The 24644-nt window shown below is 39.1% G+C and overlaps 1 protein-coding gene across 1 annotated transcript; it reads left to right on the forward strand.

Moving 5' to 3' along the window:
* The first annotated feature begins 2553 nt into the window (after window positions 1-2553).
* Window positions 2554-23931, forward strand: slc4a10b (solute carrier family 4 member 10b). Its single transcript, XM_031858349.1, has 26 exons — window positions 2554-2840; window positions 3961-4002; window positions 7657-7738; window positions 9348-9500; window positions 9625-9763; window positions 10197-10357; window positions 10681-10866; window positions 11983-12071; window positions 14116-14273; window positions 14414-14501; window positions 15290-15436; window positions 15555-15658; window positions 16460-16634; window positions 16816-16949; window positions 17135-17380; window positions 17527-17632; window positions 18030-18191; window positions 18423-18536; window positions 18636-18797; window positions 18943-19194; window positions 19412-19480; window positions 20484-20657; window positions 21395-21514; window positions 21613-21677; window positions 21815-21927; window positions 22852-23931. Exons 1-25 carry the CDS (start codon window positions 2793-2795, stop codon window positions 21888-21890), a joined length of 3252 nt encoding a protein of 1083 aa, XP_031714209.1. The 5' UTR covers window positions 2554-2792; the 3' UTR covers window positions 21891-21927; window positions 22852-23931.
* The last annotated feature ends 713 nt before the right edge of the window (window positions 23932-24644 follow it).

Below are 24644 nucleotides of genomic sequence, written 5' to 3' on the forward strand. Positions count from 1 at the left end.
ATCTATCTATCTATCTATCTATCTATCTATCTATCTATCTATCTATCCATCCATCCATCCATCCATCCATCTATCTATCTGTTAATCAATAAAAATAAAAAAGAAGAACTGACACCTCTACAGTTAATGGCCAAAGTGTAAATTCTTCCATGGCTTGGGCGCCTTGTTTCCAGAAAAACACTGTAATTGTGAAAATAATGTACATAATATTGAGCATTTGGTGATAGTGATTGGATGTACACAGAATAGATTAAATCCGACTAAATAGTGTTTAAAAAAGTCTTCTGTTGAGTAGCCTAGTAAACAAAAATATCGATAATCTTGTACATTAAATGTTCTTGTGTAGCATATACTGACATATTAATCCCTGTCAGTAAAAAAAAAAATGTATTTTGTACTTTATCGATGCTGTAGGCTACCAGAAGTTTATGACGATCACTACATTTATGATATATGTGGTTAAATGTTGATTTTTTCTTCCAGTCGGTTATTTTTCATGGCCTGTATGCTATGATGTTGTGAAAATCTCTGTATCTGCTGTAATGTGATTGAAACATAATAAATTAAGTTATCATCAGGACAAGCAATTAAGTTGTTTCTTTTTTTAAATAATATCATGCCCCTATTAAAATGATTTGCATTTAAAAATAAATAAATATATATATATATATATTTTGCTTCCTCTTGTGTGTGATTGGTCCAGAAAAAGATTGCGGATTCTAATGAGACTTCCACATGTCAAAAACAGCACAGCCATAACAAGCTCAATGAAAGAGAGCACATAAATAACAGGGGCCACTAATAATGTGAATGCGCTACACTGTCATGTGTCATTTTCATATCCGCCAAAATTCAAAGTTAACCAGTTGGTAATTAATTATTACGAAAAGTACCACTACCTGATATTTTTCTGAGTCAATTTTTGCAACAACATTTGGTTGAAATGACTTTGTTTGCCAAACTAAGAGGGTGAAAACAACAACAACAAAAAAGTTGTGAAGTTAACAAGTCCTCTGTTCGACAGCCAAAGGAAGTGACACATCAAAAGGAAGTCTTGTGCGAAAACGTGTAAGGACCAGGACAAGACAGCTGGGGTAAGGATAAAATCAAATATAAAATATGTTTTTACTATTATTTAGACTACAGATTGATTGGTTGATTGAATGATTCAATCCTTATTTAACAGATGCTTTTATCATTACTTTTAAAAGGCGTCATAAAAAAATAGGTTAAACACTGCTATCAAATGAATGAAGTTAAGAAATATGATTAAAACGGGAAGATGTATAATAAACCCAATCTGCACTTAATTGGACGTTTGGTGTGAAAGAGAAGCTCACAGCTGTCAATAAGGTGTGTAGCATTTAACGTCTTAAATTGTGTGTGAATGTGAGTGTGTGTGTGTGTGTGTGTTTGATTGCTCATTGACAGTCAGCGATGGGCTTTCCCAGGGATAAACAGTAGATGGCGATAACTGAATGCAGGTCCTGTAATCAAACAGCTTTTCGTGATGTGGCCCTTCTCAGGTAGCTTCGAGACATTTCATTTTTTTTTTATTCTTTTTTAATAAATTCTATGAACGACGTAAATAAAGGTCAAACAGCGACTTGCCTCTGGATTCAACTACGCAGGGACTGTGACACCAGATGGCGATACTACTATTATTATATCAGCGAAAGGAATCCCTGTTGTTAAAAAGACTCAAAACAGCAGAGCGCAAAATGGTTTCAGCTGCAACCAACACATCAAACAAAGAAGTAAACTCTCTGCCTGATAACAAACAAGTTCAAACTATAAGGACTCAAAGTCACAACTAAAAAATACCAATATTCTTAACTTTATTTATTGGCTGGAACAGGCATGCAGTCAGATGGACCAAGTTGGACCCTCTAGGGGTCTATATCATACCTCAAGTTCAGTTACTTTAATACAAACATTGTACAATTCCACATCATTAAGTCGTCATCTTGAAGGGGGCGGAGCCATCACCTATATGCTCCTGTTATTGTTAACAATATACATGCTCCTGCTCCACCTTAACGTCCCCAAATACTTATAATCACTCCTTATCTGAGAATTTGATTGGTGCCTGTCTTTGCTCTGAGTAACTTGTGCGTATCAGCAGGATACTGTATGATGAAATAGTAACACATCTGCTAAGTCTTTCCATCTTAAGTTCATTCAAAGGTTACTGAATGCCCCATGAAGACTCAGAAAAGTCACAAAAGTAATTTTATGGGACAGATATCTTCTAACAAACTCATATCTCCAAGGAACACTTGGAGATATGTGCAATTTTGCAAAGTGGCTGACACCATTAACTATTATACTCATGTTTTTCGATATAGGATGCATGAATGAGACATTGTACGGGAAATGTGGGGTAAATCACTGCACATTTGGAGTGCAGCATATTCTGCTAAAATAGCTCTCATGAGTAAGCGTATATGCCCACTGAGTCACAGTCTAATAAAAAACCACTAAGACATTGTTACATAACCTAAAATAAAGAGCATTTCACCCGGAAAAAAGCACTCTCTCTGCTCACCTCTGCGTCCGAACAAAGGCTTAACGTTTAAGAGCCACGCGTCCACGTCAGCTGGCAGAGATGCGCATGTTTCTAAGAACGAGGACACGCAGGAGAGGCGCGAGCGGCTGACCGACGGTGATATAAACATGTGACCGCTGTTTGGTCGCTCAGATACTGCTACACCTGCCCGGATTCTTACACGGCGGAGGTCTCTGCTCCATCTCTCTGACACCGCACGGTGATATACCGCCGAGAGAGGAAGATGGAACCCACGGACCAAGGTGCTCAGATAGAGCCGCTGCTGCCAACGGTAAAGAGCCCCGATCTCCTGGGACAAATATTGTTTACCTATACTCATGTAGATTAATATTTCAGAACGCCTTTTATCCAGACCGTCAAGCCGAATATGTGTGTTATATCCAGAAGACTAACATTTAAGAGTTATTAAAAATGCAACCATTTCTAAAGGAGGCTTATCCTTTTTTTTTTTTTTTAAGTTAAAATGTTTTCACAGAGTAACCTGTGGAGCTCTGAACAGTTGAGGCTCACCTGCAGAGCTCCACTCACTTACATAAGAGGAATGCCATTGTGATAATGCATCACTGATGAAGCATTTTGTTCAATCTATTGCTTAGCGAGCCAGAAATGTGACTCACTGTAACCTTTGCATGACGTGAAAGTTACTTTCTGAATTGAAACAGGAACTACCAGGAGGCTTTATGTGTCAGTGTGATGCTCTTTTACAGTATAGCCTATAAAGCTATAGGCTGAGTGATTACAGTAAGTGATGTTACTTTGTGCTATATCATTTTATACATCTCTGTGGGGCAGATGTGCGATTAATACAGTAAATCCAGGCAGAAGTGACCTCGTGTCATTGTATGCTGCAATAAAGTTGATTATGTTTTTTTTTGTAAAATGCGGCAAATGTATGGTGGCGTCATGCTGTTCTGACAAAGCTACAGGATCAAATGCATTCTCTGGCAGCTCTAGGTCACACAGACATGCTTACAACAAACTCTTCCAACAAGTATCTTGGGATGAAATGTTCTGTTGAAAAATTCTATTGATATATAAGAAGTCTCTCCGGGGATGCTCACGCGTGGGCCCATCCCCATCGGTCTTTGCTGATCACTTTGGAGGAGATATGTTGTCACATATGCTGTTTACATACAACAGATTTTTCCATTGAGCTGAAGGTTTTAGACTGACTGAGCTTCTTTGCTCGGGTATTTAGAGCCACTAGGCTTTGATTTCAAAATGTAAGGTTGCAACCCCGGCCTTGAAAGTCACTGAACATTTAAAAGTCTAAAAATAACAGTTCAGAGTTAATCTTTTTCTGATTCGGAGCGACACATGTCTGAGCATAAAGTGTTTTGAGTTGCTGAATAAACCCTTCCAAACTAAAGTGATGATTGTTTATCTTTCAGGTCAACTCTTCCTTTGGCTCATCAGTTGGGCGTAGAAGTTTGGTGAGTTACATTCCCTCAGGCCTGTAGGGTCAACATTGAAATTAAAGACTAGAATGTACATTTTTATTGCATTGAGGACATTTTTATAAGATCAAACTCTTACATGTGTAATAAGAAGACAAACTCACTAGTGGAGCTGCAGAAACACTCCTGGGAGTAACCAAGTTGATCTGATGTGCCATGACAGTCTTGCATATGAAGAGGAAAGAGAGGAGAGATGGTGGAAATCAAGCTTTGTCTTTGATGAGATGTTGCTGGGCAGCAGTAATGATGTCAGCGCTATAATCTCATGATGAGAGACTGTCGATGGATGCTAACAAATTACAGTTGTTTGGCACAACAGAAGGGGGTCGGTGTCTATCAGGCATGGTGTGAAGCAGGGCAGCAGACGTTTGCACTGCAGAGCTGCAGCATTTCGACCGTGCCGCACTCTGTCCAAACTCAGAGGACACAGCGGGAGAGCTCATGCATTCGAAAAACTTGGAGGCTCCTTGGCTCTTCAAAGATCAGGTAGGACAAGCGCCGTTTGGATCCAGGAAGTACTCAGATTGTGACGTGGTTAAGAGAGGGCAAGATGTGTTTCACAGAACAGACATTTGGGACATTTTTGTAGAAAGGGACCCCGATCTCTAAGTGTCCAAAATCAGTGTAGATTCTTGGCAAAAAATACGAAAGTGGAAAACAGCTTTCTCCTACTGACCGCTTCTGATCCATTTTGCAGCTTGGAGATGGATGCAGACACTAAGTCTGCCAAAAACGAGGGTTCAAAACTGTAAAACACCTTAAATAGCATTTTTTGGAGAAAAAAAAACGAAATACTAATGTGTCCTCTTACAGGATGTTGACGTTTATTGCAGACACATTTAAGGATTACAGTGTTTTTTTGTGCCACATGAAAGCCTGTGCAGTTAATGATATTGCTGCCACTGATGGTTCCAAAATTGCCACAGCCATCTGTAGGGATCAGATCCAAGTATGTGCCACATCCTGTGATATCACTTCAGCGGTGTGGTTTGTCAGCCCTTAACTGTAACATGATTTTGTTGGTGAATGAATGATTATTAGTCTAAAAAGCATGTTTCTTTGGATTCCTGTTTTTCTTCAGAACATACTTTGTCCTGAGAACCGAGTTATCGATATGATCTTGTTCTGATCATCATGTCTGAATTAGCCAATCTGTCAGACGTATGTGTTAACATACTATCATCTCTTTATCCAATCAACCCCTTTACAGTAACAGTTAATCTAACATCCAAAATGCACTAATGCAACCAAAACACTTCTTACACATCTAGCATTACAATATGTATCAATATCTTTTATTTATCTATTTATTTATCAAATTAAGATGCATTAGAACAAAAAGGACCCTTCTTTATTGCATTGATTGTGCTGCCTTAGAGTATATGTAATATCTAGTGTATGTATATGTAAGATATGTAACATAAATGAGTCAGAAATGCTGCAATATGCATCAATACGCTTTTTGTTGTAATAAATCCCTCGTGGGGTTGAGGAAGGGAGAGTGAAGGGAAAGGTGACACCACAGTAAAAACTTCACAGTGTCCTATACAATTACAAAAGACACCCTTTCCTCACCGAGCACAAATCTTTCACAGAGATCATCAAAGAAAGGTGCTCAGTGTTGATGTACGTCCCAATTAGGAGTCCATGCATTTTTTTTTGATGATTTATTTTCAGATGCAGCAGAATGTAGCACATTCCAGTCCTATTTACAGTAATCTCGTGTTGTGCTGAGTTTGGAAAAAGTGAACTCAGCATTGAGAAATACGTGTTATCAATTGTACAAAACTGTAATGCTGTCTTTATGCAACAGTGGTGCACATTTAATATGGGCCAATGTGTCAGGTGTTTTAGTAACAAATACTGTGGGTTTAATCTGAGCAGGGATGTTGACCCATGCCCTGTGTATTTGTAGACAGATTATCAACATCAGCCTTGTGGCTGCAGCCCAGCCCATGTGTCACTGCAGTTGTGAACAGCAGTGCCATTCATTATCGTAATGCCTTGATGGTCAACTGGTGGTCAAGATGGCTCAGGGAAAAGCTTATACCAAGCCAGCTTTCAGGATGCCTACTGTAATACGTGTTTGTAATCTGTTCACAATTTTGAGGAGACAGCGATCCTGCAGAGCTCTCTTGTTGTATATTGGTTTAGCATTCTCAATCCCAGCTGTTGCTGCATGGATTTGCAGGAAATAACAATCGGTGCATGAAGTACATGATGCACATCTGGTTAACTGCTTAATTACTTTTGCCACATGTGGGACGAGTGTCCAGTACTTCTGAGGCTGTATCAGCCTGGTGGTTTTGTAGGACAAGGCGATTCATGGGAAATCTCTTCTGCTCAAACAGCGTGGCATTCCATATTTCTTGTAATCTGTCAAAAACTCTGCATTGAAGATTACAGTCTTTTAGCAATGCATGTTTTCTGTCACTTTTGTGTATGAATGTCTGCTAATAAAAATGGCGTTTGGATAACCTCCATGTGGACCATTCTCATAACTTGCTTGCCTGTTGCAATGAGAATTAGTAATACAATTATTACTATAATATCAAAGCTGCTAATCATAAACCGGTTTCATTTATTTGGAATGCAGCCTGAGTTTGATCTCTCTCCTCAATTAAGAACAAGTGCAATGTATTGTTGTAACTGGATAAGCGTTGGTGGTGGTAGAAGGAGATGGATAAATCAGTGATTAAAATGAAAAGGAGAAAAGGAAAAGAAAACAGCCATATGAGGAAATTACAAACTTACTTTAACTAACTTGTTGTAAACAAGTAGTGATTCACCTTAACGTAATAAAGGTAACTGCAAAGAAAGCACCTTAAACAAGTTTAATCAGGAGAGACAAGTGAATGAAGAAAAAATAATTTTGTACCATATAGGTGATAATAAAGTCTTGACGGAAAGTCTTTGGTGCTTACACTCTACACTCCCTTAGCAGTAGCAACGTAAATCCCCCCCATGCAGTCCAGACACTGGTGGTGGCTGATGATAGTGCTGAGACTGGTAGGCTGATGAGGCTGAAATGATGAATCTGTGGTGATGGGAATTCAGTGGAGGGGTGAGAGAGGATCTTATTTAAAAAGAGACAGTGGTAAAATGATGGATTAGCAATATGGGTGTGACACTGGGCTATTAGATAGATGTGATCAGCTGATGAGAACCGCTGATAATGCGATTGACAGCCCCAGACAATGACAGCAAGGACATTATGAGTGAGTGTGCGTAAGAGGAGTGAATGGCAGGATATATGAGAAATACACTACAAGCCCAAGCATGCAAAGAATAGTCTTCCACAGTGAACCCACACTAGAGCGTAATTTCAGCTTTAATTGTAGTTGGGTCATTTGTTGTTCCCATTATAAAAAGCTTTTTGTTTGGACTAGAATGACACTCTCTCCTCTTCAAGGTGACACGTGCAATTAGTTTCCGTGGCGACCACGGCATCGGGTTGGATAATGTGTTTGTTCATAATGGCCTCGACTGTGAGGCCACAATCAAGTCAACAAACATTTAGTTTCGTGCTATGTTGAGGATACATAAACTTGAATATATGTTGTTTCATGTTCCAGTTCCAGCTCAGATAAAATACTGTATGACTCTTGAGTTTATAATGTGTTTTTTCAGAGGAATGATGACGAGGCGGTGGTGGACCGAGGAGGAACACGGTCCCAACAGGGAACCAACTTTGGCCAGGAGGACCTTGAAGGTACCTGGACTGCACTGAATGCATCTGGAACACAAACAGCTTCAAGCAGTGAAAGGCTGCTGTAGCTGAGTCCGCCCACTCTGTCCTCAAAACAACTGCTCTGCTCTTGACAGCTTTTTCACAGTTAAAGGACAAGAGCAGAGTGGGAGGTAGAAACTGTGGGTGAGCTGAGTTTGCCTCAGCAATTTCATAATCACTGAAAAACATGGACAATCGAAACAAGATTCAAACAGTATGATTGAGTAACTTTGGCTAGCTAAAGGCCAGCAGCATTACACATCTGCAGATACAGATGACAATACACAACATTTCCTTTTTTTCTATTCGGTTAAATAAAATGGCTTCAGCTTTTTAGTAAGTAAGTATGAACTTGTTAACAAAACAAGATTTTGTGTTTACCTTTATCTTTAAGAGAATCACTAGCCACTTCAGTAATTTATCAAATATGGTCATAATGCAGGTAGCCTTTATGTATAGTATAACACTGTGAGTGTAGATACTGTGCATCTCATATATGGCTGTTGTGTGTGTGTGTGCGCACTAATCACTTTGCTTCAGTAAGTTTGGAAACAACTTGCCTTAGGATGTTAGATGACACAACTGAACAGAACTTTACATCTTAACTGTAAACATGTTATTTGATCAGTTAAAGGTTTATTGTAAGGCACATCTTTGCAATTTATTTCCAGTGCTCAATAGCAAAAAAACTCATGAATCTTCACATCATACTGCAGTGAACTGAGTGGGCTGACTTACAAGAGCAAACACAGACGTTCTTCTCTCTCACTCACGCCGTCTCATACCGGCACAAACACAAACATGGACACACATACAGAGATACAAACATAAATCCCTCATTATTGTATAATTGCAACATTACTTTTTGTTCAACTTACATTTTCATGTAAGTTGAACTGTATTCACACTTTCCCTGTCAAAGCCATATGTATAGCAATATGAACTGACTTCATGCAGTATGCTCACGTATAGATAGATACTATACCATACTACAGTTTTCATATTATAATCTCACTATATCACACTGTAACTGAATGCCATACAAATTGTAAGACTATTTATCAGATACATTCTTTACTGTGTTTCATTCATCATTAAATCTGTATGCCCCTGCTGGCCAAAAAAAACACTATTTAGACATGTTGTTTTTACTTTAGAGCTCAGCTGAACTCTTAATCATTCATGTATTAATTGTTTTAGGATCACTTATTCAGGCCCAGTTTTTATTTACCAAGCATTAAGTCGGAACATTACATTTAATTTTGCATGGACCCGAAAGAAATCATGATATGTCTATCCTATTTTTTACATGATTGGGGACAAGATGATTATTTATGATGAAGACTATTAAAAAAGGCTTTTTCTGATAATGTTTCTCTGTGCAGCCAGCCACAGCAGGTGGTATGAACTTGCTGCTTAATGTGACATTGTCCATTCAGTAAAACATTATATTATTACATATCTGTTTGACCAATGCACTTCATCACAGTAAAAACACAGTTAAATCATAATGGTCATATGTGATTGCAAACACACACACACAGACAGGCATGTTGCAGTCCTCTAAACGCTGTGGGATGTGTCCTTATAGGCCACAGGACGCTCTACATCGGGGTCCACGTCCCCTTGGGCAGTACCAGGCACCGCAGCCATCGCAGGCACCATCACCATGGAAACAAACACAGGAGAAGGAGCAGGGACGGGGCCCCCACCTTGGTGGAGGGAAGAGAGTCTCCTGTTTATGGTACTAGCTACAATCACGGCCCTTGTATGCATAAAAGGATTTCATTGTTCAGGATCTTTTACTACCTTAAGATACATAGACCATTTCAATTTGAACCACTCAAGGCGATCTCTTGTGTTCCCAGACACTCCCTCCCAGAGAGTGCAGTTCCTGCTGGGCACTGAGGATGATAATGAGGAGCATATTCCTCATGACCTCTTCACAGAGATGGATGAAATCTGTGTGCGAGACGGAGAAGATCCTGAGTGGAGGGAAAGTGCCAGGTGCTGTGAGACTGTCACGTCATTAACGTATCCACACACAGTCATGACCTACATGTCATCGCTGAAAGCTCTGATTGAATGGACCGGTCATGAACCTGATCCCACTTATACTGATGAGAAATAAAGCTGCGTGTCTAATGTTTGTGTTTCCGTTACGTTAAGCAATCAGAATTGAGTGTTGTAATGGCTTGAGGACTTAACTTGTTGTTACTTTCTTCCTTTGATAATTATCAAGATGCAGACTTTATTTATCATGTGAATTATGTTCTTCTGTTAAAATGGTATATCAGACATATTTTATACAGTGATACCCTGATGAGAGGCAATACGGACGGGGAGTAAGTAAGTGTTGTTATTGCAGCCAGAACAGATGGCCGGCCTGTTTGCCTTCTGCTGGCTTCTCTCCTTACCGGTACTCAAACTCCTGTTACAGGTGGCTGAAGTTTGAGGAGGACGTGGAGGACGGAGGAGAGCGATGGAGTAAACCCTACGTAGCCACTCTGTCTCTACACAGCCTGTTTGAGCTGCGAAGCTGCATTATCAACAGCACTGTGCTGCTTGACATGAGGGCTAATACCATTGAAGAGATTGCAGGTATCTAATGTAATGACACACGGTTGTAGCAAGTGACAACGTTAATGTTTCTGTCAACCCAAGACCCCTGAACTCAAAAAATATTGTCTTGGTTACTATTACATTTTGCACATTACTGAGTTAACTGGCTTGAATTGTATGTTTGAGGGTAAACTTCATAATGCTGTGTCTTTGTGCTCCTTATAGTTGTTGATTGAATCAAACAAATATAAACAGCGAATCAAATTGATTCACTGTTTGAAATCTAGGAAGATATTGATGCCCTAACTAAATTCTAGTCGCTCTTAGCTAAAAACTAAATAGCTTGTCTGTGTCTACTTTAGACATGGTCTTGGACCACCAGGAGTTATACTCACCACTGGGAGACCAGCTCAGAAAGAGAGTGCGTGAAACACTGCTGAAGCGGCACCATCACCAGAACCAGAAGAAGCTGGCTAATCGCCTGCCGATTGTGCGCTCCATTGCTGACATGGGTCGACGGACATCGGAGCTCCACCTGGACAAGAATGGTGAGAAAAGCAGAACTATATACATATATACTGTACATCCTATAAAATGTTCTGATAAGAAAGAAAGAGTCTTTGGTTGAACTGGTCACTACATGTTGACATAGTATGCAAACTGTGAGAAGGGGTCCTAAGTATTCATACCTTTGTTTTAAGGGGTCGCTTCACTGGGTTCTGTATTAAATGTGGTCAGTAGTGTTTAAGTGTAGATACTTTGTAAATGTGCAATATGTGTATGTGTCTTATACGCATATGGTCTCAACTTGCGTATGCTCCATCTTCTCTTCATTCCGATTTCATCCACCACCCACCATCTGCCCACCCACCTGCCACAGCCCCACTGAAGTCAACAGGTGCTGGATATGCAGTATGCTCTTGCACCTTTACCAGCTTATACCAAAAAACAAAACATATTGTGCAAGCGCATATTCTCATGATTCATGTTGATACTGGCAACTCGAGTTGTTTTCGTTTGGTTGAAATGGTTGAATTAAAAAGGAGATAAAAACAAAAGTGCAAAAGTACATTCTATAAATATGCAAATTTGTTTGCTGTTGATCTTCACTTTAGGTTGAATTCTGTGCTAAATTTAGTCCAGGACAGGGTTGTAGTTGGAAGCATTACTTGCCCATTACTATGTCTTATAAGCTTCAGGTTTGCCAGAATTCCACATGACAAAATTAGTAAGCAGAACACACCAAAATGTTTGTTAAATCGTTTTTTTTGTTTACTAGACAAAACTGAAAAAATATTCACTTGATGGCACATCATTATGTAATTTTATTTCACCGCTAGTATCAAGCATATTTCAAAGCAAAAATCTCTAATTTGTAAGCGTATTAAACACTATAATGAGTGTTAATTTTTGACCCTGCTGTTTAATGAATACAGAAATTAGGCCAGACCTGTCAGGCTGCTTTGCAGTAATCATCTTAACATGAGCCTGTTTTTTTTTTTTTAAAGACAACAACAGTAATGAAAATCTTTTGTGGTTTTATCCACCGAAGCGCAGGTAAAAGCTGTCCTCTGTGAACCTTGTGTGGTCCTCACTCCTGTTCCGTCTCATGATATTTAGTGAAATCATCAATTCTTTTTAATTCTCCTTTCTGGATTACCCAGGTCAGATGACAGCCTCCCAGTCTCAGTTAGCGTGTCCGGATGGGAAAGGGGACTTGAGCAGAGAGAACAGTTCTGTGGACTTCAGCAAGGTAGAGTACACACACTGCGCAGGTGCACTGGAATACATTCAGTGCTGTCAATAGGCGACATTTTTAACTAAGGCGATGGTCAGGACAGGCTCTCAGTCATTCTGTGTTGCTCTCAAATATTTCCTGTAGATCTACTAATTTCATTTCACGATATCCCTGCGGAGTCAACGCACATGCGTTGTAACCATGATTTACTCCTCCATCCTTTTTTGTGTCTCTTTAAATGTGCATGTGGCACCTATGCACTTCAATAATAGCCTACAGTAATACATTCATTGCAGCTGTGCCAGGTGGACGGTTAATAACTTACAAAACCCCAGTCAGATAGAGGATCAGCGAGTCAGGCAGACAAGACTAACAAATATTTTCAACTACACAACCCCTCTGACCCGGCACTCTCTCTGCTACTAGAGGTTGGAGAGGGGGATGGCAAGTACGGCAGGTTAACAAGGGGGAGGCCGTTTGGTCATTTTGCTGACAAAGATGCTGGCATCCCCCTCAAATCACGGCACTGTGAATAACGTCAGAAATCTCTTTTCATACTACTTTATACTTCTACTTCACATGTCAGAGGGAAACATCTTACAGCTATATAGTTACTAGTTAATTTCTTGTAATGTCATCAAAGAAGATACGATACATTGTTGTAGATAAAATACCGAACAGTATAAAAATGAATAAGAATTATATCCACCTCTACCAGCTACAATAATAACATGCTGCTGACACATAACAGTAATAATAATAAAATAATGCTGGTATTTTACTTGTAACTAAGTATATTTATAAGTGTTGATACTTCTGTAAAGGATCTTGCATCAATTAATGCACTTTTATCAGAGTGGGTATTGTATTATTGTATTGTAGAGCTGTCAGAATACTGTACAGTTGTGTAACATTAGCCCAAATGTACTTCTTACTAAAAGTACGTCATATTTGACAAATATGAGCTGGCTGTTATTTAATTGTGCATTTCAAACAACAGACAGGAGGTCATTGTTGGTATTTTTTTAATGGAAAGGCCATCTAGTTAAGGATTAGGATTATAACCATATTAAGTATTGCAACCACATAACAACCACACACAGCAAAGACAAAGACAAAGACAAAATCTGTGTTGAAACCTTTTGCATACTGTATAGGGTTTTAACCTTTTGTTCAGGTCAACAATAATAACTGTTCCATGTCCTTTCTCCTGTTCATTTAGACAATAATACAATGTGCTCTGGTTATATGGAGTGTATTTTTAGAACATTTCTACCTGATCGTCAACCTTATATATTTATGAACACGGCAGCAATCAAAGTCCCCCCCTTTGCATCATCTTAAATGTTGTTATTTACTAATGGACACAGCAAAATATTCAGTATTAACTGTGATACTTAAAAAATCAGCACCACAACAGTGTTTATGGAAGTCATGACCCATCAATACATCACAGATATTCTGTTGGGTGATTCTGGACAGCCTCCCAAGAGCCGCATAAACTCTATGACGGAACAAACAACACTCCAGTCAACACTTGCCTCCTCATAATTATCGCTGAAAAATCAACACCTTAAGTCTTGCAGAATTCTCTGCACAATGCAGTTTCACTGCTTTAAAGAGTGTAAAGCAGATTTAGCTACTGTAAGAGGATCACTTTCATAGTCGGGGTCAGCTTTTATACGCTTTTAGGAATCATACTTGGGAAATTAAGAGGAAATTCATTCTTATGAATCATTATGCAACAGTTCAAACTAACATCCATGTTTCAATAATCTTTTGTAATATTCTACTGTGACACATGTGTGACTTAATTGAATGTTACGCCCTATGACACACAAAGTCTGGACAGCTGGACTATATTTAGACTAGAATCCAGTCAAACCTTTTTATTTGGGGCTTAATGTGAGGATGGACAGCACAAATATTGATTTATTTACATTGTGTCTTTTTGCTTTTTTCAAAGCATGCTCACAGTCAAAGCAGCTTAGACGATAATGTAATTCGGAAAGGCCTTTTATATGATATTCTAAACACTACACAATGTGTCCTCTTTCAGATAGACCTTCATTTCATGAAGAAGATCCCAGCAGGGGCCGAGGCGTGCAACGTGTTAGTGGGAGAACTGGAATCTCTGAACAAGCCGGTGGTGGCATTTGTCCGCCTTTCACCGGCGGTCCTGCTCAGTGGGCTGGCTGAAGTCCCCATCGCCACAAGGTTACTGCAGGCTGATTCAACTAAAACCAGTTCAATGAGCTACTGCATACATATCTTTTATCTACCCAGCTGAACCCTGTTAGTTGGTTGTGATAGAGATTTGATTTGACAATGTGTTTTTAATGTGTTTTTGCCTTTAGGTTTCTGTTTATTCTTCTAGGGCCCTTGGGTAGAGGGGCTCAGTACCATGAGATTGGAAGGTCCATTGCAACACTGATGACAGATGAGGTAAGAATTCACTGAAAAACACCTTATTATCATGTTAGGATTCTGCAGGGGTCATTTATGTATTAATGTTTTGAAGAGTGTGGTTTGTTTTTGAATGTCAACCAGATGTCATACTCAGATTTTCTGCAGGCACTTTGCATAAATTCACAGTCCAGCAGAACTCAACAAATTCCCGAAGTGATGGAACATTTCTCAGCATGAAACACAGCTCAGAGCTTTTGTGACAAGCTTTTGGCAATTAGTCAGCCCTCATGTCCTCCTTTTTGTCTGGGATGTAGGCTGCTCTCCATCATTACTTAGGAGGAAAAGATGGGCTTTGACAAAGTCCAAACTTTGTTGTATTCAGTAGATTCGATGACAATAGATCTTTTTTTTTATCTTTTTATTTTCTTAATGATTATTTTCGGTCTTTTTTGCCTTTATTAGATAGTATAGCCGAAGATAGACAGGAAAGGGCTTGTGGGCCTCTGCTAAGGACTCAGCCTTAGTTCATGGGGTGCTCACTTCTTCCATGTGAGATAACGGGGCCCCGGGGCTGTATATATAGTATATAGGGGAGAATCATAAGTCAGTGATTAACACTAACTTGTGTCACAGTGAGCAGATCCTCTGTTTGTACCGTATATTCTGCACATGTGCATATGTGTATATCTGTTCGATTACAGTTAAGGTTGGCAGACATTCCTGCATTTGTAGATCCATGAGTCTATAAAGTATACATATGTGTCTTGAGGGATGCCAAATACAGGGGGAGTCCTAATCAACCTTCCTTATCTTTCTGTCTCCAGGTGTTCCATGATGTTGCTTATAAAGCTAAAGACCGAAATGATCTGATTGCTGGGATTGATGAATTCCTCGATCAAGTGACAGTCCTGCCTCCAGGAGAGTGGGACCCATCCATACGGATAGAACCACCTAAAAATGTACCTTCTCAGGTTAGTAGGAATTGTGTTTGCAGGTTGCCTTCCTTTCCTCTCTTTCAGATTGTATGTGACGCTTAAGGTTTTGTGCTTGAAAAAGAACCTGACTTGCTGTTGGTTGTTTGTGGAACAGGAGAAGAGGAAGAAAAGTAACATTTTACCAAACGGATTAGTAGAGGGCGAAGAAGAAGTGGAGGAAGGTGGACACGGGGGACCAGAACTGCAGCGTACTGGAAGGTAGTGTTTAAAAAAAAAAGATGTGAATTCTAATCACCAGTAGAAAAGCATGCAGTCTTTATACAGAGGTGAAGAAATAACTAAGTGCCTCATACTATGCAGTGCTGTGGCAGTACAGCATGCAGCCCACTCACAACGCTCACTGCTTTGTTGCAGAGAATCTATTTGCAGTTGAACTACTCAACTGCCAGAGCTTCACACAGCGCTCAATTTATTTTGTTTTGTCACATATAGGGTTGTAAAGGCATACCGGTATCTAGGTATTCCACTGCATTGAAATGGACGGTTATCATACCGTGTACATTTGAAAATCCAGACGAGTATTGAAAAAAAGCGAGTGTGTGTTTGTGTGAGTTAAAGGTACAGACAGAAGCAGTCTGGCTGTGCTGTCGCACACAGGATGTTAAATGCTGACATAAGGCACTAAATAATACTGTTAATAATAATACATTAAAATGAAAAACAATTATGTGAGATACTCTTGGGTTAGTTTGACAACAGTATTTCCTTTTTATACGCTGTCTAAAATGTACACAGACCTTTACAAAATATATCCAGTAAACTAAAAAAACCTACATTGTAATGCTGATCTTCTATTTCTGGGTAAACTTGGTCTGTAGTTGTAGTCATAACGTGGTTTCCATAGAAACATCCTGCCCGTCTATTTGCAGCTAGACTGTTGAACATTGGGAAGAAGGGAATGGAGGGAAAGCAAGTAAATAGAAAAGACAAAATAATAATAATGTTAGCACATTTGTCAATAATACAGCTGTAATGTCAATTTCCTTTTTATATCTCCAGGTGGTTTGGTGGTCTTTTCCTAGACATCAAGCGCAAGGCACCCCACTACCTGTCCGACTACACTGATGCTTTTAGTTTACAGTGTATGGCCTCTTTCCTATTCCTCTACTGTGCCTGCATGTCTCCTGTCATCACCTTTGGAGGACTACTGGGCGAGGCAACAGAAGGACGCATAGTAACTCACACGCCCTTTCCTCTAAATGTTCACAGTGTTCTGCCAAGACTAGCTGTACACTGCTGTGCACTGTACCAGCCTTGCATTACATGTTACTTGACGACAGTTGTAGTTCAATATGATAAAGATTTTTTGAGGTAACTATCCACCAATAATCTCTCTGTCCTTTCCCATTCCTCAGAGTGCAATTGAGTCACTGTTTGGAGCCTCACTGACTGGAATAGCCTATTCCCTGTTTGCCGGGCAGCCCCTAACCATTCTGGGCAGCACTGGGCCGGTTCTTGTGTTTGAAAAGATATTGTTCAAATTCTGCAAGTATGTCTTCTATTCATTTAACTACACACAGAAATGATCTCTTTAAATTATACTATTCATTTCATTTCGTTGTGATAACGACTTCATCAATCCACCCCATTAAAGACGATAAATAATCAATATATGATGTGGTTTGATCTCATTTCTGTCCCACAATGATTTTTTTCCCTTTATTCTGCACATAGGGAGTATGGCTTGTCCTACCTGTCTCTGAGAACCTGCATTGGTCTCTGGACAGCTATCCTCTGTATCATCCTGGTGGCTACAGATGCCAGTTCCCTCGTTTGTTACATCACACGTTTTACAGAGGAAGCCTTCGCCTCACTCATCTGCATCATCTTCATCTACGAGGCCTTGGAGAAACTTGTCCACCTGGGAGACCACTATCCCTTTAACAAGAACAACAACCTTGACAAACTCACCATGTACTCGTATGTATGGACACTTATTCTCACACACTATCCTGTGCAAAGTAGTGGAAAAAAAAGTAACTACTATTTACATGTCTTGGAGGTACTCTAAATCCCTGACAGATGAGGGATTATTCAGTCACCCAGATGTTAATTTACCTCCACAGATGTTCATGCGTTGAGCCTTCTGACCCCAGCAATGCCACCCTGAAGCATTGGGAGATCACCAACGTCACTGCCTCAGAAATCTACTGGGAAGCACTGGAGACCAAGGTGCTTCCCACGCTGATTTGGTTTAAGAAAGTAGAAATAAAGAAAGAATAACAAAACACAACTCTGTTGGTTATGGAGGTTTTATATGCACACTATAGCTGGAAATATGGACTAAAACAAAGACAAACTGAAAAGAATACTTTTCATTGAAGTGTTCCACCTTAAAGTGGCATTGCCCACCCAGATGTAGGAAACTGAACAGAGCAGATTAAGGGCATGTTGGCTGGATTATATTGGATTACTCATTGCAAATCACTATAAAAGCAAAATTATTTGTACTCAGTTAAGTTTTTTGTTGACATGGTTGCTGATAAACCGCATTTGTGGAAACGTAGAGTCTGCTGATTCCTCTGAATTGTTAATCAAATGATGAGTATGAATAACTCTGTCGTTGCAGGATTGTATTGAAAAGCGCGGGGAGTTTATGGGCAGCGCCTGCGGCCCTAATGGACCCTACGTTCCCGATGTCCTCTTCTGGTGTGTCCTTCTCTTCTTTTCCACCGTCCTCATGTCCGCCTTCCTCAAGGAGTTCAAGTTCAGCAATTACTTTCCCACAAAGGTACTATTTATCCCACATTATCATTACATTAGAGTGCATTATGATTCAAAACATGAGGGTAAAGCTCCTACAGCTGTATAGTTACATAGTGCAGTGGTGCGCTCTAGTGGTCAAATGTAGATACTGCAAAATAGAAACAATGACGTTTGGAAATTAAGGAGTTCCATTTAATGTAACCCTTTTGTTTGCATTTATATTGAGTAAAATAGATACAACTTTCCTCTCTATTAGGTGAGATCCATCATCAGTGACTTTGCTGTTTTCCTCACCATCCTAACCATGGTCTTAGTTGACTATGCCTTAGGGATCCCCTCTCCAAAACTAAAGGTTCCCAGTGTGTTTAAGGTGAGCTATAGTCCACAAAATAAGATTTCATCAACAAAGCTACAAATTATGTCTAACCAACAACAACCTTTTTAATTTTAATTTTTTATTTTTCATCAGCCAACCAGAGATGATCGAGGTTGGTTCATCAACCCTCTGGGGCCCAACCCCTGGTGGACCACAATCATTACAGTGTTCCCAGCTCTGCTGTGCACCATCCTCATCTTCATGGACCAGCAGATCACAGCTGTCATCATCAACAGGAAGGAACACAAACTCAAGGTACTTTCCTGTCCCAACTTTGAACACGCGTTGGTAAGATTGCTTTAACTGTACAGCAACTTGGCAACACGGTGACTTGAATTCAGCCTTTTCTGAACGTGCTTCCAAACTTCAACTTTATTACTGGTGCTTTCCCCTGTCTCAGAAAGGCTGTGGGTACCACCTCGATCTGTTCATGGTGGGGGTGATGCTCGGCGTGTGCTCTCTGATGGGCTTGCCCTGGTTCGTAGCAGCCACCGTCCTCTCCATAAGCCACGTCAACAGCCTGAAGCTCGAGTCAGAGTGCTCCGCTCCGGGAGAGCAGCCCAAGTTCCTCGGCATCAGAGAGCAACGCTTTACTGGCCTCATGATCTTCACCCTCATGGGCTGCTCCGTCTTCATGACATCTGTGCTGAAGGTCACTGTCTTTTATTATTTGTGCATTTCCGTCTTTGTGACATTATTCTTTCAGTGTCACTTAAAGTATCCCTCTGTAACTGTTGTACATATTTTTTGAGTGCATTATCTTCAAGACATTTAATATTTCTTGGTTAATTACTGATTGCAGCAGGTCTGCTATAATAGAGCAGTTACATTTTTCGTGTTACTGACGCAAAACTTTTGTTGTTCTTCAGTTCATTCCTATGCCTGTGTTGTACGGAGTATTCCTTTACATGGGGGCATCTTCTCTCAGAGGCATTCAGGTAAAATGCTTTGAATTGCACTGTATTTAATCCATAATTTTCTGCTCACGCAATGTATCACGACACGAGGAAACGCAAGGATACGACACTTGTCTCATAAGACATTTGACACGACCTACTCTGACTGGACTAAATATAACCAATGTTGAAATATAATTGTATCACACACATAACAGCAACGTTTTACGTTTAAGCTTTTCAGTCCTAATGCTCACACCAGGCAAGAAACAGTCGTCTGTGCTCCCAGAGTTACAATGTCATCACCATCTGAGCAGAATTTTAGTTGTGAATATAAATTTGTTTTTAGATTATCTGCATGGCTGAGATTAGACGGACAGTTGGCCAGTGTGGTTACATTTTAATTTGTAGATGCTTCTGTCGGATAATCTTTGTAGATAGTTCTCACTGAGCCACGATAGGGGAGCGCCTCCATATTGTCTGGCTGCCCAGATAAAAAGTGTTAATTGGCCTCTAGTGTGTTCCCAGCATTTACAGAACACCTGGCTGTTATTTAATTGCCCTGTTTAATTCTTACTTTCGTCTCTTTGAAGTACTCTCTATTATTGGTTGTGAAAACTATATTTATATTAAGACAAACACTTTTTGAAAAAAAAAAGATCTTTTGCACAGGTGTCGCTCCGTGCTTTTCAAGGGGATACAGCTTGTTGTATTTATGCATCCAGCAGACGGAGACACTTTTAGCTCCATGTCTGTTTGCTGTTTGCTGCTGGGGAGGCGGGGTATTGTCACTTTTAAAAAGCTTTTCTGTTTAAAAAGGCTGCCCAAACGATTACCTTTAAGATGCTAAACAGCTTCAGAGCTGGATGATATAATTCTCTGTGGGTTTGCCACATTTAAGGAACCCTTACATGTGCATAGGTTGTGGTGGTCCTTCTGGAATTGTGCATTATGAAAATAGATTTACTATATATATCTCTATCTATCTATCCATCTATCTATGTCCAAGGAAATTTAAGATTTTTGTCATCATTTTCCTCTCCAGTTCTTTGATCGTCTGAGACTATTCGGCATGCCAGATAAGCACCAGCCGGACTTCATCTATCTACGTCATGTACCCCTGAGGAAGGTGCACCTCTTTACCATCATCCAGCTCAGCTGTTTGGTCCTGCTCTGGGTCATCAAGACCTCCAAGGCTGCTATTGTCTTTCCCATGATGGTGCGTAAACAATCACATTTTTGCATCTTAAGGACCATTACAGAAGCATACCTTTCACCACACATCTAATCTTAGTGTTAATAGGGATCAGTGTGAGTGTGCAGAGGTGTTACCGGGGTGAGTTTGGCACCTCCCACCTACACAGTGATGAATGCAAGAGTTGTTAGACAAAGTAATGAATTTTCATTTCATGTCCTGTCTTATAATACCACTTGTACCTTGAGAAGCGATAATGATTTTGTAGCGTCTAGTCAGCAAACTATCAAAAAGTGCATGGACTGTTCAACCCCCCTGTTAGTGGCACCGTAATCACAATAAAGGCCAGTGCCACGCATGACGATTATAAGATAGCGATGTTATTTTGGCCAGCAGTTTGCAGTTTGGTCGGATTTTGTAAATTTACATTGTGTGGAAGCAGGATGGAGGTGAAATGCTGCCCCCTATTTCTGTGCTGCTACATCTTATACATTGCACATTTAACGCTCCCAAAATAACACATGGAACATATTACAAATAATATCATACTTTATCACTCATATCTTTTGTCGTCTAAATGTAGAGAGTTTTGCTTACTGTGCATTGTTTAAAGTGACACCTTCTTCCTCTAGATCTATGACCGTACTTAAACAACATTTAAACTGATTTGTCCTTCATACATTCTGCCTTCAACAACTGCTTAGCACAGCACAGCGTACTCCTTCATTAGGACACACAATTTTTGTGTGTCAATTCTGTAGGTGTTGGCTCTGGTGTTTATCAGGAAGCTGATGGACTGTTTCTTCACCAAGAGAGAGATGAGCTGGCTGGATGACCTCATGCCAGAGAGCAAGAAGAAGAAGATTGAGGACGCTGAAGAGGTTGCTATTATATACCAACAACTGTGTATCATAACATGCATGTCAATTTCATTTCATTTGATTAACATTTACATGCATTTGTCTTATTTGACCCTCAGGAGGAGGAGCAGAGTATACTGGCAGAAGATGAGGGAGTCGTGCAAGTGCCATTAGAAGAACACAAGTAAGTTATATTTTACTTGCAGTATAGGTTTTACAAGTACCATTTACACAGTTTTTTTTCTAAATGCTGTTTCATGTACAGTACATTTGAATCTGTTGAGTAAAGATGAGAGCGTAAATTGACATCTCTTTTTACAGGGGAATACCCATCATCAATATCACAGATGAAATGTCAAAAGGTTCTTTTGGAAATACTTGGACTGCCAACAGCTAAGATATTTTAGAAAGAATCAAGACCTCAAAACATTATGGTAAGACTTTTTGCATGGTTGAATATACAGTATACTTACTCATATCGTACAGTTGGTTTTGTGTTTACAGAGAAAATACATTAAAAATTAATTACGAATTGCAGAAGACGTTTGGCTCAAATATCTTCAAAAACTAAAATAATGAAAGTCTACTGTACCTTTAGATCTCAATAATAATTGTTCTACACTGTGTGGGCACTAGTAAGCTCAGGTCAAAATGTTAGTAAGGACATGGTGCTACACAGTATTGCTTATCTACAATCTTGTCTGCCATCAGCTCATTAAAGGAGCTCACTACATGAGAGTATTAACAAAAGTCAGACACATCCTTTTTTTTTTACTCCAGTACGGTCTGTAGGTTAACTATTGTTTAGTTGAGTTGTTTAGGTTTTTGAATTTTAGATTTAAGGAACAGTTAGGCATTTTGGGAAATATGGATATTTACTTCCTTGTTGAGAGTTTGACAAGAAGAGCGATAGCACCCTCATATCTGTACTGTAAATATGAAGCTACGACCAGCAGTCGATTAGCTTAGCACAAAGACTGGAAACAGGGGGAACAGCTAGCCTGGCTCCGTCGAAAGGTAACAAAACCTTTTAGGTTTAAAGTTTTTACTCATGATATCAAATAAATTAGTACAGTACATTCAGTATAATAATACAATGATATCTCTATGGAAGGGGCCATTCTGCATGTAAGTTGTATTGATTATACAACTGTACTTGTATTCAAGTTTCATTTTGAATACAGGCATTTTACTTGGAATGGAGTATTTTTACACTCTGATGTTATTACTTTTTCTTAAGTAAAGAATCTGAGTACTTGTTCCACCACTGTCGGTAACACATCTTTTTTAAACGACAATATATGATTAATAAATATCTAATAATCACACATCTGTTTTTTCTTTCTTGATTTTCACAGTTCACTACTACAGTGCTTCACAGAACTGGTGTTTATGATGAGAAATGTAAGATGAAGAAAATGGAGGACAGTGCTGTGAGTCTTAGTCACTATTCCTTCTGTGCGCTCATAATCAAATCTGTATTTCTATATTGCAGTTAATCAATCCTTCACGTTTAGTCTTGTAAATCTATGTGCGTTCGGTAAGTGAATAACTGTGTTATCTGATGTTTCGGAAATATTCCGCCTCTTCATGAACCAATGACACTTTCTCTTTTCTCGTGCTGTCGGGTTGACTTTCTAAACCTAGAAACTGTTTTGCTACACCAAATGTTAACGACAGATGTAAAAGGTTTTGGAGGCTGTTTTCAAGTTTTTCTCGTTGAATAAATTTGTATTAATTTTGTTTGATACTTTGTATTTTGAAATATGATTATATTAACATTTATAGCATAACATATCCTCCAATTCTTTATCTATTTGTATACGGATTCCCTGTAATTCCTAATGTTCTCTTTAGACATTGGATGTGATGTGAAACTTATTAAGATGTAGTTACTATTTCAGAAGCCGAAGGTCATTGTTGACCATTAACCATTAGAACATTCTGAAAAGCCATACATGAATACATAAATGTGTTAAAATTCCTATAACATGAAAAGCCAGTAAAATACACATTTCTGATGTCTGTTTATGGGACGGAGCCATTTTGAATCCAAATAATGGTTATGATGTACAGGAATGAGTGCTTTAATGTGATTGATAAAGGGCAATATACTCTTAAGAACCAGATGCAATAACACTTTCTGTCAGAATATCCGTTCTGTATTTACATGATCAATTATTCGTCCATATGTATTTTGTGGACGAAAATGTTTGCCAGAGAATACCTGTATTCTTACAGAGACTTGCAGTATTTTGCCTCCAGGTGTCAGTGCATTGCTTATATTGTAAATGTAAATTTAAATGATCTCATTATTCGTTTTAATGTTTGTATAAAATTCAGTGAATCATGAATTAAAAAGCATCATCATCATAAATGCAATTTTGCTACACATCTGAGGATTACAATAAAGCTTTAATAGTGGTGTTTTAAAAGAACTAGGGATGGGCTTATTTTTAAAAACACAATTTTATTATATATATATCTTGTCAATGTTATTTTACCTTAATGAGCACTATTTGTCTTATTGTCACAGATCAAAATTGCTGGAATTCAGTTACATAGAAAAGAGCATTTGAGCATGCATTTGCTCAGTCTCTCTGAAAGCAGAATAGTATTCATACTCGCCTTCAGTGAATGTGCATTAAGTAGTAATTTACTACTGGTACTCCGACTACTACTAACTAAGTAATAGTGATCTCATGTGTAAAGAACTGACGAAGACAATGATGACCACTTCTTTCAATAACAACACCACTAGCTTGTACATGTTGAGTAAAGGCTGCTGGGTCATGCAGCATGTAGATGTAGATGCACACTACCAGTTTGATAAAGCAGCTGTTGTTTTAAGAGATGCTGATCAAATGCATTGGTCTCAAATGGAAACTGTAATCTGGCTAATTTGATGGAATAAAGATTAATGCATGACGTAACTGAAGCCCCTTTCCCATTGGATAAAAAACCCACTAACATCTGGCTTTTGTCTGCAGTGGGAAAGTAACAGTTGGCATACAAATCTATAAATCATAATCCATTATATAATATAATATAATAATACATAAACTTATAGTGACTGTAACATTGCTTAAAGGTGAGCAACGGTAATTCACAAGCCTGATGCATTAAATCATCTCTAGTTATTCAATAGTTA

This window comes from Anarrhichthys ocellatus, unplaced genomic scaffold, assembly GCF_004355925.1.
Source record: "Anarrhichthys ocellatus isolate YVR2014 unplaced genomic scaffold, GSC_Weel_1.0 scaffold20, whole genome shotgun sequence".
NCBI classification, from domain to species: domain Eukaryota; kingdom Metazoa; phylum Chordata; class Actinopteri; order Perciformes; family Anarhichadidae; genus Anarrhichthys; species Anarrhichthys ocellatus.

Excerpts from the sequence above, each read along its gene's own strand:
- slc4a10b (XM_031858349.1), top strand. The coding sequence starts at position 2,793 with ATGGAACCCACGGACCAAGGTGCTCAGATAGAGCCGCTGCTGCCAACG. Across the intron at positions 2,841-3,960 it reads TAGAGCCGCTGCTGCCAACG|GTCAACTCTTCCTTTGGCTC; the intron begins GTAAAGAGCCCC and ends TTTATCTTTCAG. Across the intron at positions 18,798-18,942 it reads GGAAGGAACACAAACTCAAG|AAAGGCTGTGGGTACCACCT; the intron begins GTACTTTCCTGT and ends CCCCTGTCTCAG.